Raw genomic sequence first — 15,400 nt, 5'->3', positions numbered from 1 at the left:
TGGTCAAATACAGCTCAAATTGTCCATAGAAATAGACAATTTCCACATATTGCTCTGCAGTTTCCCTAGTGCGTTATCTATAGGTTTATTTTTTTTTCAAGTTCCTGTTTGGTTTCATGGCACGTAAACTTTTCATATAATAAGTACAATATGAACTTATTTCTTATTTGAATTTTTTTCTATTTTCATTATTGCGTACTTTGAAGAGGCAAACATGAACTTTTTCAAAAAATTATGGCGATTGAAATAGTTCAAACTATATTAGAAATTATTGTGTAAATTTATGTATGTTCATTCTGGACAACAAGCATCTTCATTGTATTTCTAAAATACCCAATTATTAGCAAGTTGACAAAGCTGTATTTTGTAAACTATTCAACAAGCATTAAAAACTACTATGTTGACCTTTTCAATACAATTATCAAAACGTTACAGAATAAATTTCTTGAACTTTTTTCAAAATACACGTTAACATTTTTTATTGCAAGACATTCATTTTTCAAAAATAGTTCTAATCTTTTAATACATGTGAAACATTTCCCGGAAACATGTTGAACATTTTTAAATGCACTATCACTTTCTTTAAGTTTATGAAGTTGTAATTTACAGCTGCACCACTGTTCGACCCGGCACCAGTCAGAGTTGTCCCGGAGGCTGGCCACTTGGCCTGAGACGTTTGTTCCCGCAGACGGCTTAGTAGCGTGCTCGGTACCGAAGGCTCACTCTTCGTCTCGGCTACAGACTGCAGCGCGGCTGTCCGGCTAGCAAGAACAAACGCTGGAGGCCACCCATGCGAAATACGTCCGGGGAGAAAACGGTTCGGGCGACCCGGCCGTTTGCTTTATGAGTATCAGCTCGATCGAATCTACTCCCAGAGTCTGAGTACTATGTGTTTCACTCCGCGGCCCACTCTCAGCCACAAACCGAAGCGCGGCTGTCCGGCTAGCGAAAACACAAGCCAAAGAGCGGAGGGGACACGAAAAAGATTGAAGGGGGCTCGGATGAAACCGAGTCGGCACCCTCCGCATAAAACTTGCACCACTAAAAGCAAACATTTGATATATCTGTGCGGACTAACTTCGTCTTTTGCATGATCATCTCCGAGGGGAACCCCATCCTCGCCCGGAGGCTGGTAGCAGGCCCAACGCCGGCTGGAACCGGCATCACACCGCCTGCTTCACCTGCAGCATAAAACCTCCGCCCGACTCTTCGAGTCGCCCGGAGGCTACACCCAGCGGGTGCGCCGGCGCGCCCCTACTGGAAGCAAGCCGCACCGGGTGCAGCCCGCAGCCGGCTGTCATCGACGACATCAGTTGGCGGACTCCGCATCCGCGCCCGGCATCATCAGTCAGCGGACTTCGCGTCCGCGCCCGACAACATCAGTCGGCGGACCCCACGTCCGCACCCGACAGCATCAGTCGGCGGAATCCGCGTCTGTGCCCAACAACATCAGTCGGCGGAATCCGCGCCCGCGCCCGATAGCACCAGCCGGCGGACCCCACATCCGTGCCTGGTAGGGCCCCGTGCCCATCAGCAGGCGGACACCATGTCCGCGCCCTGCACCCTCGACACTGCCATCGGTTTCATCGTCAACAACAAGACCCTCCGCCCAACTTTTCCAAGTTGCCCGGAGGCTCGGAGGCTACACCCAGCGGGTGCGCTTGTGCGCCCCCGCTCGAAAACATGTCGCGCCTATTGCACGCCCGCCGCCAGCTGCAACCGGCCCCTCGACGCCATTGTCTGCACCAACAACCGCGAAAAGCCTCCGCCCAACTTTTCCAAAGTTGCCCGGAGGCTACACCCAGCGGGTGCGCTCGCGCGCCCCCGCCGGAAGCAAGCCGCGATGACTGCCGACTGCTGCCCGCAGCCGGCTGTCATCAAGCATCTTGTACATCAACACCCGCTAAAAAACCTCCGCCTAACTTTGCCAAGTTGCCCGGAGGCTCGGAGGCTACTGTCGGCGTAATTGACCACGGATACCCCGAAAACGGGGAGACAATATTTCAAGACATCGGGACTAGCAAAGCCCCTCGGTCCGACTACTCAGGCTGCCCCAGATGCCCCCCTGTCCGACTGCCCAGGACGGCTCGCCACCCGGCTGCCCAGCCTGCTCTCTGTTCGGCTGCACCAGTCGGTCTGCTACGTGAATTCAACTACGGCGTCCCATCCGACACGACACCGACAAGACGGCAGTACACGACACTATTGGCGAATAGTGAAGTACTGTACACGTGTCACCTCATGTCATCGTGTATAATGTCACTTGTCCCTGGACACTATTTATGAAGTGACCCACGGGACAAGCATGATCCATCCATCCATCCACATGCTCACGCAAGGACACTGACGCACACACTCATTCGGCCAGAGGCCACGGCCACCAAGCCACACACTAGCTAGCTAGCTCACTGCTACTGCTATCAGTCCAATACAGCTCCAGGAGCAACTCTGTACTGTGATGTACTTCACATATATACAGACGTGCAGGAGTAGGGGTATTATCTCTTCGGAGAGTCTCGAACCTGGGTAAACTAGCACGAGACCTTGCATACCCGTCCTCGGATATTCCTCAGCAGTCTTGCCCTCACCTCAAGCCACCCCGTGGCATCTGTCGACTCGCGGTATCCCCTACCGACTGACGCGAGAATACTTCGACATCCTCTGTCCCAAGTTTGTATTATTTCTCATCCTTCATGTGTCCTTATAATACACAATATTTCTCATCCTTCATGTGTCCTTATAATACACAATAACACACAACTTGACCCCAGTCTAATAAGAAGGAAAAACAAAACACTTTGAAATGTGACCCTGTTAGTTTGAACCTGAAAGTCCTTTGAGCATCAGGTCCAGCTTGCTCAGACAAGAAATGAAAAATGGATGTTGCTTTTTGCTTTTTGTAAGGGCTGCATTTACAATCGCCTCAATAACCCAATCTGACAAAAAAAAAGGGATTCACAACATTTTCCTTCATGCCCAAAAAAATAAATAAATAATTTCACAGAAGAATCTGCCACATAGTAAATTTCCTGGTACAGTAATAACAGCTAGTACTAGAACAAAACGATTCACCAAATGCATATTTCACTCTGCATACTCTGCTGCAGGTTATAAAAAGACAGAACATTTTCCGGTGTAGGTTCTTCCAGTTAACTTCAATCGATTGCACAACTGAAATTAACTCAGAACAAATACAAAGCAGCAGCTGAATTTACTGCTACCCGTTTAGCTGCATTGCTACTACCACTGAAATTAACTACTACCACTGAGGCCACTTGTTCAGAACAAAGGGTGATGCATTCCTACCCTACCCTTGCTTAGCTACATTAATTACTGCTACCCGTTTAGCTGCATTGCTACTGATCATAAGCCATGTAGCTTAGCTTAACAAGCCCACACAGTTAATAGTCTCACTCATACTAATCATCCATAGCTTAGCTGCTCTACTACTGAATGATGAAAACTGTTCATCATACTTCTACTGCTACTGCATCAGATAAGTTAACTTAGCATAACCATCAGATACTTCACTGCATCCTCCTCGGAGTCCTGGCCTGCGGTGTTGCCGACTTGGGAGCGCCGCCGGCAGCGGCAGCAGCAGGCTGGATCAGATCAATCCGGATGCTGAGCGTGAGCGTGTCGCCGGAGATCAGCTCCTTAGGCACCGCCAAGAACATCCCCTGCCCCGGCGCCGGCGCGCCGGTGGACAGCGCGCTGCTGCTCACCGCCGAGGCCATGAGGACCAGGTTGTCCTTGCCGTCGCCCGCCGGGCGCTCCACGGAGAGCTTGCACCGGAACCGGGGCGCCGCCCCGGCCTCGCCGTCCGGCCGGACGCAGAGCAGCGACACGGCGGTGGCCGCGCCGAGCGGGCCGAGGGACACGAGGAACACGCTGCGGTCCTCGTCCCCGACGAGCGCGTGCCAGCGGTGCGCCAGGGAGAGGCTCAGGTTCCAGGCCCGGCCGTAGCGGACCGTGACGGCGGGGCGCTGGTGGCCGGCGGCGAAGTGGCCGAGGAGCATGGCGCGGGAGCCCACGAAGACGCAGCCGGGCTCCGGGCAGGAGCAGGGCGCGCACCGGCACGCGCGCTGGTGGTCCGCGGCGTCGTGGTACACCAGGTAGCGCTCGCAGCCGAACGCCCTGTAGGGGCAGGGCACCTTGACGGCGCCGACGACGGCGTCGAGCTCGCCGCAGTGGGCGCTGGCGCGGCTGCAGAGCCCCGCGTGGCCGGCGCGGCAGAAGCAGCACACCACGTGCCCGGCGGCCTCGCACTGCGACAGGAAACGCAGCAAACCAGCACCCCCAAATCATCCATCAGCTTCCTCCCAAATTTCTTTCTTGTGCTTGCAAAGAAATCCTTCCTCTCAAAAAGTGAGATGGAACGAGGGTTTTTTGGGTTCTTGGGAACAAATTCGTGATACTGGCAAACAAACAGAGTGATGGATCTCTGTGGTGAGAGAAGAGAGGAGAGGAGGAGAAATTACCTTGAACACGGGGGGCTTGAGGGGGAGGAGGCAGGCCTGGCAGTGGAGCAGAGCCACGTCCATCCTCACGTCGATCTGGGCCGGCGCCATGGCTTCCTCCGCCGCCGCCGCCGCAGCACCTCCGCCCTGCTCCTGCATCATCATCACCTCTCCCTGCTCGTACTCCGGCTTCACCACCTCCTCCTCAGTCGTCACGCTCTTGCCGCAGCTCTCCGCACCCTCCATTGTTATTATTTCATTTCTGGTTGCAGCGTGTGTGTTAGATGACCATGAAATAAAAATGGAAAGAAAGGGAGGGAAACTGGAGGGAAAGAAACAGGACAAGAAATCGGAAGCCACGGGCGGGGTGTAGCCGTGTATGCACGTGAAGGATGAGGCGCTCTAGTAGTCTGAAGAATCTCTCTTCTCTGTCTTGTCAAACTTTGAAGCCCTTTTTTCTTGATTTCTTTCTAGCTGCTCAACTTTTACCCGCAAAGCATTTTGGCTTTGGCGACTCTGCTGTTCCACACATGCATGATTCCGGCGGGGGGGCGTACGTGTCGGTCTGCTGCTCGTCCGTGCATGACAACAGTAGCCGCTCCATCTTCATGGGAACCACAAAAGAGATGGACCGCGTATAGTATATCTTAGCCAGGACCAAGTGCTTTTATTAAATACGCATAAAATACGCACAAATATGCGTATGTATCATTGCATTAGAGGAGAAGAAGCGGTACTGAAGCTAAGAGGGTGTTTGTTTCCAGAGACTTATTGGTCTAGGGACTTAAAAAAGTCCCTATAAGTCTCATCTAAACCAAACAGGAAGGATTTATAGGGACTTAAAGTGGGCATTTGGGACTTATGAAATAAGACTCTCAAGGAGGGACTTATAGGTCTTATAGGGACTTATAAGTCCCAGAAACCAAACAGGTAGGGACTTTTTAGGGACTTGAAACTTACTAGCAAAAGGGCCCGTGCGTTGCAACGGGAGAAAAAAATTCATAATTTCAAATGGTCATGATCACATTTCGTTGCATCACCGAGATACAATATCTCTCTCAATTTCTCGAAATCATGAACATTTTGAAATTATGAACAATTTGTTAAACTCATGCACATATTTGAAATCGCAAACAACATACTATTACAAATTTCTGAACATTTTCTACAATCAAGAACATTTTTTCAATTTATGAATATTTTTTGCTATTTACAAACATTTTTTAGAAATTGTGAACATTTTTAAGCAATTTTCCTGAACTGGCAAACATTCTATAATCGATGAAAATATTTAGAAATTGGGTGGAATAGTTATTGAATTTGACGAACTTTTTTTGATTTAGCGAACATTTTTGGAAATGCCTGTGCCTTGCAACGGAAAAAAACTATCAAGTTATACATGTGTGGTAGATATAAAAAAGTATGAATCAAATTCACAAAGTATATACAAATCATGTCATGATGCGATAAGACACTTTTAAAATGTAATTTCAAAAAAGAACAATATGATGCTCATCAAGACTTGATTTTTTAAGGCGTCACAACAAAATATTTTGTGGCTGAGCAAACTGCATTGACGGACCCTGCCTGAGCTATACTGATAAATAAAGTGTCTCGTCTGGACTTAGCGTAGCGGTGTTTACCATAACCACTATTGTGATATGAAAATAAGCATAATTGTGTATGGAAGCAAAATAGACATTTAGTCATTTTAATATAGCTTACAAAAACAAACCCTTAGAAAGTTATGTCAATTTTGTTGGGTTCAGCGTTGTACAAAACACGGAAACCCTTTTTTACCCAACGCGAAGGACTAAATAAAATCATAAAACGAGCTATATAGATCTCCTAATAAAACCTTTATGGAACCTACAATTAGTTTTGTTCATTATTTACGGATGTGTTTTAATTTTTGTGAACATTTTCTAAAAGCTGATGGACATGATTTTTAAATTCCTGAATATGCTTTGAATATTGGCTCATTTAAAAAAATCATGAACATTTTTTATTTCATGAAATCATTAGAAATCGTGATTTGTTTATAATTTGTGAGCAATTTTTTAAGTCATGAACATTTTTTGATTTTTAGAATATTTTTTAAATTCACAAACAGTTTACCATTTTCCTACTTTTTTTCAATCCGAAATTTATTTTTAGGGAAAAAACAAAATAGAAATAAAAAAAAGATATAGAAAACAGGGGGCGCCACGACCCGCACATGGGCTGGCCCATTACTGCGCTTGGTAAAAAGAAAGAGAAAAAGCGTGAGAAACAGGGATCGAACCCTGGTCTCCTGTGTGGAGCATCGTTGCCTCGGCCATCGCGCTGCTCATGCATTGGTGCTATTATATCGTATCCACCTTTAATAACAGAACCCTGGAGCGATATTAGAAATTAAAAACGAATCGTTTTTGGCACTTACGGGTGGCATTGGTGGGTAATTATTGCCAACTTCAAGGGCATTTTTAATGACGGACGGGCAGAAGCGATAGCCGCTTTATTAGTAGGGAAAGATAAGTTGAGACTAAAAAAAGTCGTAGGACTTATGAACCAAACAGGGCCTAAGTAGAATGTCTTTTGTCTTTTGACCATTACAACGCTAACCACAAGGATTAGGAGCCCTCGATCAGCATGAAAATCGTACACCGAACTGTCCGTTCTGCATGCACTATAGTATATACAACTTAGTTCCGTACCAGATAGTACTACACCAGAACCACTAATTCCTCTACAGCCACTAATAATTCACGTACATACATGCGTCTGTCTCGACGATCTTCTAACCCAGCATGCTCGTAGCGTACGCATATGATGCATACGTGCGCGCATCTTCTGACCGAGATTTTGCTACCCACGGGCTGGACGCCAACGTAGCCGCTGCTGCATGCACGAGGTCAACTCTTGTGACGCCGTCTCTCAGCTCATCTCCTGACTTTGAGATTGTACAAGTTTCAGGTTGGAAACCCTCAATAACTTAGAAATTCTGAAATAAAAAAACAGGGCTGGGTTTTCACTTTTCAGAAAGTTCGCTCTTCAAATTTTGAAAGTTGCCAAAAAAGGAAATAAAAAAGGAAACCATAGTTCATAACTCCTAAAACCCTAAACCCCTAAACATCTAGTCCCGGTCAGTGTTACCCAACCCCCGGCGCAGGCAGTGCTCGTGCCACCTGATGGGCCTTTGGTCCCGGGCCGTGACGAATCGAGACCGAGGGAGGGGGGGGGGGCTTTAGTCCCAGTTGGTGAACCGGGACTAAAGGCCCTTACGAACCGGGGGTCTAATCAAGAAAAACATGACGCATCAGGGTATGACAAAAAACAACGACAATAATAGATTTGGGAATTATACACTAGTTCGCTCCATGACGAGCAATTTCTTGCCAATTGAATCAAGAGTAACGGCTCGCGCACCAAAGAGTCATTAACTTTCCTCTAAACTTAGGAAGGGGGCTGAAATCGGAAGAAGAAAAATGTGCTGCTTCGGGGTAGGTCAATCTATCGACACGGGTTTGCTGTGCGAAGATCCATTTCTTGCTAAGTGAATCATGAGTAACGGCTCACACGCAAAGAGTCATTAACTTCCCCTAAAGTTAGGAAGGGGTGGAAATGAAAGGGGAAAAAATGGTGGCGTCGGGAAAGTTTAAACCATCAACCGTGGCATTACATTTCCAAAGTATACACGAGTCCGCCCCACGACACATAATTTCTTGCCAATGAACCACGTGTAATGTCTGGTTCACGCGCAAAGAATCACTTAGTTCCCTCCAGAGTTGGGAACTAATAAAGCCAACCACGGCATTCGATTTTGAAATTGTACACGAATTCGGTCCGCGTTCGTCTCGTAAACCCGGACGGAGGGAGTAGCAAGACGTGGGTTGTTCCGCGTTTCGTCCAGCTAAGCGGTCGATGAGTAGCTAAACTTAGGGGTTATCACAGCTCCCCTTCCGTCATAGAACCCGTTTCCTGCCGTTTGATCTTCTCAATCGGGGCCTTATATTTTGGGAAGGAGGAAATACTGTATAAGTATAGTATACTAGGAAGACGGGCAGCATAGGCACGACGCAATCTCTCGTAGCGGAAGCCGTTTCACTCTACTCCACTCCTTGCCCGTCCGTGTAAACCGGTGGGATCTTGTTGGGGGCGTGAGCTCGGTCGCAGGGGGGGTAGTTAGTTGGATCGAGGGAAACATGGCCGGGCAGGACAAGAGGTGTTTGCCGTCGATGCCGGCGTGCAACGGCGAGCACGGCGGCAAGAAGGCGCGGCACCAGGCCCTGGTGCCCGTGGTGAAGCAGGAGCCGCGGCAGGAGGAGGTGGAGGAGGAGGAGTGGGAGGAGGGGGAGCTGACGTCCCATGGCGGCAGCCCGGGATCGGCGGCTGCGTCGGAGGCCCTGGCGGCGCCCGCGCCGCCGCAGATCGACGTGAGGATGGACATGGCGCTGCTCCACTGCCAGGCCTGCTTCCTCCCCCTCAAGCCCCGCGTGTTCAAGGTACGGCATGCCATGCATAGATTATTTCACAGATCAGTACAAGGCATGAAAATTCATGGCATTTTTTCCGACGATCTTGTCGTTGACGTGCTTGTGATGAATGGGCAGTGCGAGACCGGGCACGTGGTGTGCGGCTACTGCCGCGGCGCGCACGGCGAGTCCTGCGGCCGCGCCGACACGCACTGCCCCGAGCTGGACGCCGTGGTGGGCGCCACCAAGGTGCCGTGCGCGTACCGGGACTTCGGCTGCGACCGGTTCCTGGTGTACCACGGCGCGGCGGAGCACAAGCGCGCGTGCCCGTGGATGCCCTGCTCGTGCCCGCAGCCCGGCTGCGGCTTCCTCGGTCCCCCGGCGGCGCTCCTCGACCACTGCTCGGCCGAGCACTCCCGGCCCATCATCCAGGTGCGCTACGGCCGGCCGTGGACGCTCAGCCTGCCGCTGGCGCAGCGCTGGCACGTGATGGTCGGGCAGGAGGACCGGAGCGTCTTCCTCGTCTCCCTGGCCGACCTGGGCGTGGCGGCCACCGCGGTGTCGCTGCTTTGCGTCAGGCCCGACGGCGCCGTGGCGCTGCCCGCGGCGCCCCACTTCTGGTGCAAGCTCTCGGTGGAGCACCCGCGCGGCTACAAGGACGAGATGGTCATGATGGCGTCCGCCGTGAGCAGCAGCCCCCTGTCCGCCGGCCCGCCGGTGCCGGGGCAGGGGATGTTCGTGGCGGTGCCGCACGAGTTGATGTCCGGCGACGTGCTCGCCATCAGCGTCCGCATTGATCAGCTCCAGCCTCCTCCTCCTCCTGCCTCCGCTGCTGTCGCGGCCAGGGCACCGGCGTCACCACCACCATCCCATGCTAGGACAACAACCAGGAGGCTCCAGTGACAACTCTGCTCTTCTTCTTGATGATGTTGTGTGTGTTTTGGCTTTAAATGGCCTGTTATCAGTATGCGTTTGGGTAGGCCGCTAGGGCATGTTTGGCCTGTGTCCAAAACCAATCATGTCAAAATTTTCAAATTCAAATCCAGAAAAGTTCTACTACTACTACTACTACTTATTTGGATGGTTGCAAAACATTATTTGTATGCACATGCCAACTTGCCCTCCATGGTTCATTTTGCTAGTCAAAATTGACCAATCACGGGCAAGCAAAACATCAAGCAAAGTACCAACAGTTTTGCTAGAACTCTTCTAGATGAGATATAATTTGGTCCTATTCATCTTTTATAGCCATTGGATGTGATGATATAAGATGCGTGTGTGCTGACGTGGGTTGTATCTGTTCCTGTTTTCAAAGTGAATGAGACCAAACTATATCTCATCTAGATGAGTTCTATCGCAAAAAAAGAAATATCATGGGCAATGAGCATTTGGTAGGTGCTGTTTGCACCGGGTAGTTTGATAAGTTGTCAGATAGCCACTTGACAGCCCGACTGAGAAATGGAGAACTCATTGGAGATATGCTTAATCCTGGATACCTTCTGGGCGACTTGAGCTTCAGACGTCGCCTTCTCTCTGTCGTTTAGGTTACTCTTCGGATAAAAATGGATGACCGACCCGTGGATACACAATGTGATATGCAATAACTACCATCTTCCTGGAGGCCAACCAGATGAGCAGACTCAAATACGTAGTAAGTAGTAGGAGTCAACATTTTTGCGCACGTATGTAAGCATATCATTTTGCGATGGCGAAATAAGATTCATATGTAAACTCCGACCTGTTTGATTCAAGCGACACGAGTTATTTACGAAGTTTATATGCACAACATCACCATATTAATTTGTAAACCAGAACAGTTATTTACAAAATATTCATACGAATAAGCATATCATTTGGCCAATCCTGTGATGGCACGTTTGGTCTCAAAATTCGCAGTAAACATTTGATTCAAGCGACACGAGTTATTTACAAAGTTTCGACCAAATGTACAACTATGTATAGTTTTCATGTAAAGAAAGCGGGCGAGGCGTTTTTGCTCCCGGGCTCAGATGAGCCCGGGAGTAAACTGTAAATTCATTAATTTTTTTAAAAAAATTCCGCATGTTTTTGTGATGAAAGATGATTGACTGCATAATGTTCATGCCAAATATCAGAGCATTTGGAGATATGAGTAGCTCTCAGCAAAAAAGACAAATTTCAGGTCTGTGAAAAAGCTCACTGTTTTGACTTGATTTTGTTTTTTCCGCTGAGAGCTACTTAGATGTTCGAATGCGCTGAAACTTGGCGCGGACATTACGCCGTCAAGCATCTTTCACTCCAAAAAAAATTCGAAAATTGTTGAACTTCGCTAGTATTTGTTTTAATTTTACTGTTCATACGGTGTAGATGACCTCGGGCTCCGAATTGTATGTTTGCGCTTTATTATTATTACTTTTCTATACTATAAAACTTTGTATTGTAAAAAAGCTCATTTTCAGTGGTATGGTTGATGCTGAAAATTCACATGGGTTACATTTATATGCATGTAATCACGTATGAATTCGATCACCCACTCTCTGATCTTTTCTTTTTACCGTTCATGTTTCCAGACCGTACGTCCTAGTCACACAACTTAGATGAGTCATTGTTAAAAATTATCTAGATGTGATTTAGCAATCATGTACAGAAGAATTTGCACGAATTTAGAAGGTGTTCACAAAAACTAAATTTTTGTTTCCAAATTATTTAAAAATATTCAAAAAAACATATTCACAAATCTTAAAAATAAAATGAAAAAAAGAAAGAAACAAAATAAAAAACAAACGAAAAAAGGAAAGAAAAACCCCAAAGTTGCGAGGCGGGTCGATATTTGAAAAACGCCTCGCACGGGAGGCATTAGAAAAATCCTATTTGGCAACCCGCGTGCGGGAATCGGCCGTGTGTGCACCCCTCCCCTGCGCGCCCTTCTGAGCCGGCCCATGTGGGGGCGAGGTGACCCTATTTGTTTTTCGAGATTTCAGAAAAAGTTATGACTTCCAAAAACATCACGGATTCAGAAAAATGTTCACAGAATTTAAAAGATATTTATTGAATTCAAAATGTTCACAATCTCAAAAGAATGAGTTTTTTCAATTTTAATGATTTTTTATTTTGATGAACATTTTTTGTACTTCGTCTATGTTGTCTCAACATAGCCAGTCCCAAGCTCCGGTAATGGAGGAATGTTGTAATAGGCTTGACGAGCCAACATCAAAACTTAGCCACTCTTATGAAGATGAAACACGAGAGACTAATGTTGGAGCGTAACCCTCTCAGCATCAGAGAACTAACCACGGAGAGGAGTGTGTTGAAGCTTTCTGTCCATATGGTAGAACCATGAGTTTGTTGCGAAATTTTATGGATTTAACCTCTAGCCTACCCCAACTTGTTTGGGACTAAAGGCTTTGTTGTTGATGATGAACAATTTCTATGAGCATTTTTTAATGACGGCCAATATTTTTTATATTTGATAAATAAATTTTGAATTGGATGAACTTTTTTCGAACTTGGAAAAAAAATTATATTCGAGATATTTTTAAATGTGTGAATAAATTTTAAATTTGATGAACATTTTTTGAAATTGAAAGAGCAAATTTAAAATTTGATGAAGAAATTTTTAATTTGATTAACATTTTTAAATCCTATTAAAAAATTGAATTCGATGAACAAAAAAATCATTCACGAATTTTAAAAGAATATTCACAAAAAAGTGAAAAGGTAAAGAAGAAAAAGGAGAAAAGAAAAAGAATCCAGAAAAAAACCCGGTTAGCCAGTGCTTCTAAATCCCGAAATATGGGTTGGCCCACCGTGTGAACGATCTGGAGAGGGGGTACGCGGGAAAATATCTGGTGCACCGGAGCTTGTGGTGCTACCAGTGCACCAAACTCACATTGTGCTTTCATCCTACACACTGATGGCGACGGATCTTGACGGCATGGCGCAATGCAGATTCGGAGTTCGATGTGGGAGGATGGACTCGCGCAGGAGGACGACGCTGTCGGGCATCGTGATGGCGTCGATGGCAGAGAGACCTGGCACGATACATGCAACAGTACAACTCTGAAGATGGATTGGTGGCAGGTGACTGCCGCGGCCTCATACCCGGCAGGCGTCCTGATTGAGGAGTGCGCCGGACTGGTAGGTGCCCCATACCCGCCAGGCGTCCTGGTTAGGACCTCAGGTCTTAGATGTTTAGGTTTGGCTGTGATGTCTGTTTGGTATTAGGCCCAGACTATTTGCGCCCCGTCATCAATTGGATAGGTGTAGCAACAGTTGTTGCTTAGCTGATGGCTTTAGTCTTGCTGTTGTTTGGCTTTATAATATCTTGTGAGAATAATTAATAAAGTGGCCATATGCATCGCTCAGATGCAGAGGCCGGGGGTCATCCTCCTTTTCTAGAAAAAATATAGAAAGAATCAGCACACTCACATAACATCAATGTAGGTTGTCACAAAATTTCAAGTCAAAATTCAAACCATAACTCGAAAAACAAAAATGACAAATTTAACATTAAATAGTATATAACATAATTTGGGCTTTTGATTTGGCCCAATATCACACTTGTCAGATTTGTTTTTGTATCTCAAAAAATATTTCATATTTTTGTACGAAATTTTATGATATCATACATTGATGTTGCGTTAACGTGCTAGATTTTTTTTAGATTTAAAAAATATATTCTATAGTATCCGGTGCACCGGTAGCACCACAAGTACAGGGGCACCGGATACATTTCAGGGGTATGCGCTCCACAGACACACGCGTCGCGATCAGCATTGCGCGACTGAGGTTTTAAGCTTAGATGTGAGATAACTAAATGTCATCTAGATGTGATTTAGCAATTATGTTAAAAACATGTAAAGAAATGCACATGTACAAAGATGTAATTTCCCTTAACCCCTTGTCACTCCGTCAGTGCAAGGGACGCACGCCACAATCTTACACACACCAGTGACCACTGTCAATCAATCAACAAAGCATTAACTCAGCCGTTTATTTTACTGTGGTCATTTTTCCTAGGTTCTTCCTTCCACAGCCCCTGTGATTTGGACCTCAAACCAAAAGATTCTCTTCTTCTTCTTCTTCTTCTTCTTTTTCGGTGTGCATCCTCCTCCATCCTGCCGTTGCGTCTGTGTCAGTGGTTCATGAGGATGCGGCAGGTTGCTGCTTGCTCTGCTGGACGGGCACCGGACAGGGGTTCGCCGGCGACGTTGGACAAACTAGCTGTGCACGAAGCAACCGAAGCCGGAGAAGCAGGAAGTGGCCGCTCCAGCTTGGTCGTCATGCCGGCGGCAGGCGCCTGGCGAGCCGTAAAGATGGACGTGCGCGTGCTCCGGTGCCCCCTCTGCACCCTCCCCCTCAAGCCTCCCGTCTTGCAGGTTCCTTTCTCCTGGTAATAGTACATTTCGTCTCGAGACTCGATCGATCATCAGCCCGTTCGTACAAATTTCTCCGGTCTGTGCAGTGCAAGGGCGGGCACGTGGCCTGCGGCGGCTGCCGAGCCGAGCCGTGCCGGAGGTGCGAGCACGGGGGCGGCTTCGACGTCCGCAGCACGGCCATGGACGCCGTCGTCTCCGCGGCCAGGGTCGAGTGCCCCCACGACGGCTGCCGGACCTACGTCGCCTACCACGAGCTCATCGACCACCGGAGCCCGGCTGCGGCTTCGCCGCCCCGCCGCGGGCGCTCCTCGTCCATCTCTTCGTCCGGCACTCAATGCCGGCGCACAAGTTCCAGTACGGCGAGGGCTTCCGGCTCCTGGTGCCGGCGTCGGAGCCGTCAAGGCGGCTGCTCATCGGCGGAGACGACGGCCGCGCGTTCCTCCTCTCCGTGGGCGCGCTCGGCGCGGCCACCGCGGTGTCTATCGTGTGCGTCCGTGCCAGGGACGTCCTGCGGCCACAGTACTCGTGCAAGATGTGGTCGATCATGCCGCCCAGCCAGGACCTTGTCGTGGTGAAAACCAAGGTGACGAGCAGCACGTCGCCCGGCGCGGTGGCCGCCGCGTCCTTCTTGACCGTGCCGCCGACGTATTATCGGGTTGGGGCTGCTGGGGTGTCCAACTCCGTGCCTCTCAATGTCCGCATTGACAAGATTTAACACTCTTCGCCCGACCCAAATCCAAATCTAATGACCGAAGATGTAGGTTTAGTGTTCGAACAAATAATTATTTTGGTGATCAATAGTAGTAGTTCATGAATATTTTGGTGATCCAGCCATGACGTTAGCATATACTGCCTAAATTAGTGTGCTGTCTAGCTGTTCATGAATATGAAGGCAATGTCGTCCTGTTAAAAATGCACTTTCGACTCTCTGATAATGTTGTCTTGTTATTGTTATTTCAGGCCCACCTGTTCCAAGTAGCTACATAGTTAAAAACTTGAGTGAAAAATACACCAAAAAAAGAAGAGAAATCATCAAGTCTTACTAAAAAAATTCTTGTTAATCCGAATTCGTCTATTTTGAATAAGCATTTCCATCGACTCTTTTGATGTTTATTATTTTGAGTATGCA

At 47.9% G+C, this 15,400-nt stretch overlaps 2 protein-coding genes across 2 annotated transcripts; one reads left to right on the top strand and one right to left on the bottom strand.

The window, feature by feature from the left end:
* Positions 1-3,067: 3,067 nt before the first annotated feature.
* On the bottom strand, positions 3,068-4,937 carry LOC119280479 (putative E3 ubiquitin-protein ligase SINA-like 6). Its single transcript, XM_037561312.1, has 3 exons — positions 4,804-4,937; positions 4,482-4,722; positions 3,068-4,268 (listed from the first exon to the last, which is right to left on the bottom strand). Exons 2-3 carry the CDS (start codon positions 4,704-4,706, stop codon positions 3,528-3,530), a joined length of 966 nt encoding a protein of 321 aa, XP_037417209.1. The 5' UTR covers positions 4,707-4,722; positions 4,804-4,937; the 3' UTR covers positions 3,068-3,527.
* Positions 4,938-8,644: 3,707 nt separating this feature from the next.
* On the top strand, positions 8,645-10,070 carry LOC119279070 (putative E3 ubiquitin-protein ligase SINA-like 6). The gene is made up of 2 exons (XM_037560477.1): positions 8,645-8,944; positions 9,053-10,070. The coding sequence occupies exons 1-2, from the start codon at positions 8,645-8,647 to the stop codon at positions 9,815-9,817; spliced, it is 1,065 nt and encodes a 354-aa protein (XP_037416374.1). The 3' UTR covers positions 9,818-10,070.
* Positions 10,071-15,400: the final 5,330 nt, after the last annotated feature.

Source organism: Triticum dicoccoides, chromosome 3B (genome assembly GCF_002162155.2).
Source record: "Triticum dicoccoides isolate Atlit2015 ecotype Zavitan chromosome 3B, WEW_v2.0, whole genome shotgun sequence".
Classification (NCBI taxonomy): Eukaryota; Viridiplantae; Streptophyta; class Magnoliopsida; order Poales; family Poaceae; genus Triticum; species Triticum dicoccoides.
The sequence above is the reverse complement of the archived record's forward strand: the minus strand, read 5'-3'. Positions and strand labels throughout refer to the sequence as shown.

Coding starts and splice junctions, on each gene's coding strand:
- LOC119280479 (XM_037561312.1), bottom strand. CDS start 4,706: ATGGAGGGTGCGGAGAGCTGCGGCAAGAGCGTGACGACTGAGGAGGAG. Junction 4,269..4,481: donor TCAAGCCCCCCGTGTTCAAG/GTAATTTCTCCT, acceptor TTCCTGTCGCAG/TGCGAGGCCGCCGGGCACGT.
- LOC119279070 (XM_037560477.1), top strand. CDS start 8,645: ATGGCCGGGCAGGACAAGAGGTGTTTGCCGTCGATGCCGGCGTGCAAC. Junction 8,945..9,052: donor TCAAGCCCCGCGTGTTCAAG/GTACGGCATGCC, acceptor ATGAATGGGCAG/TGCGAGACCGGGCACGTGGT.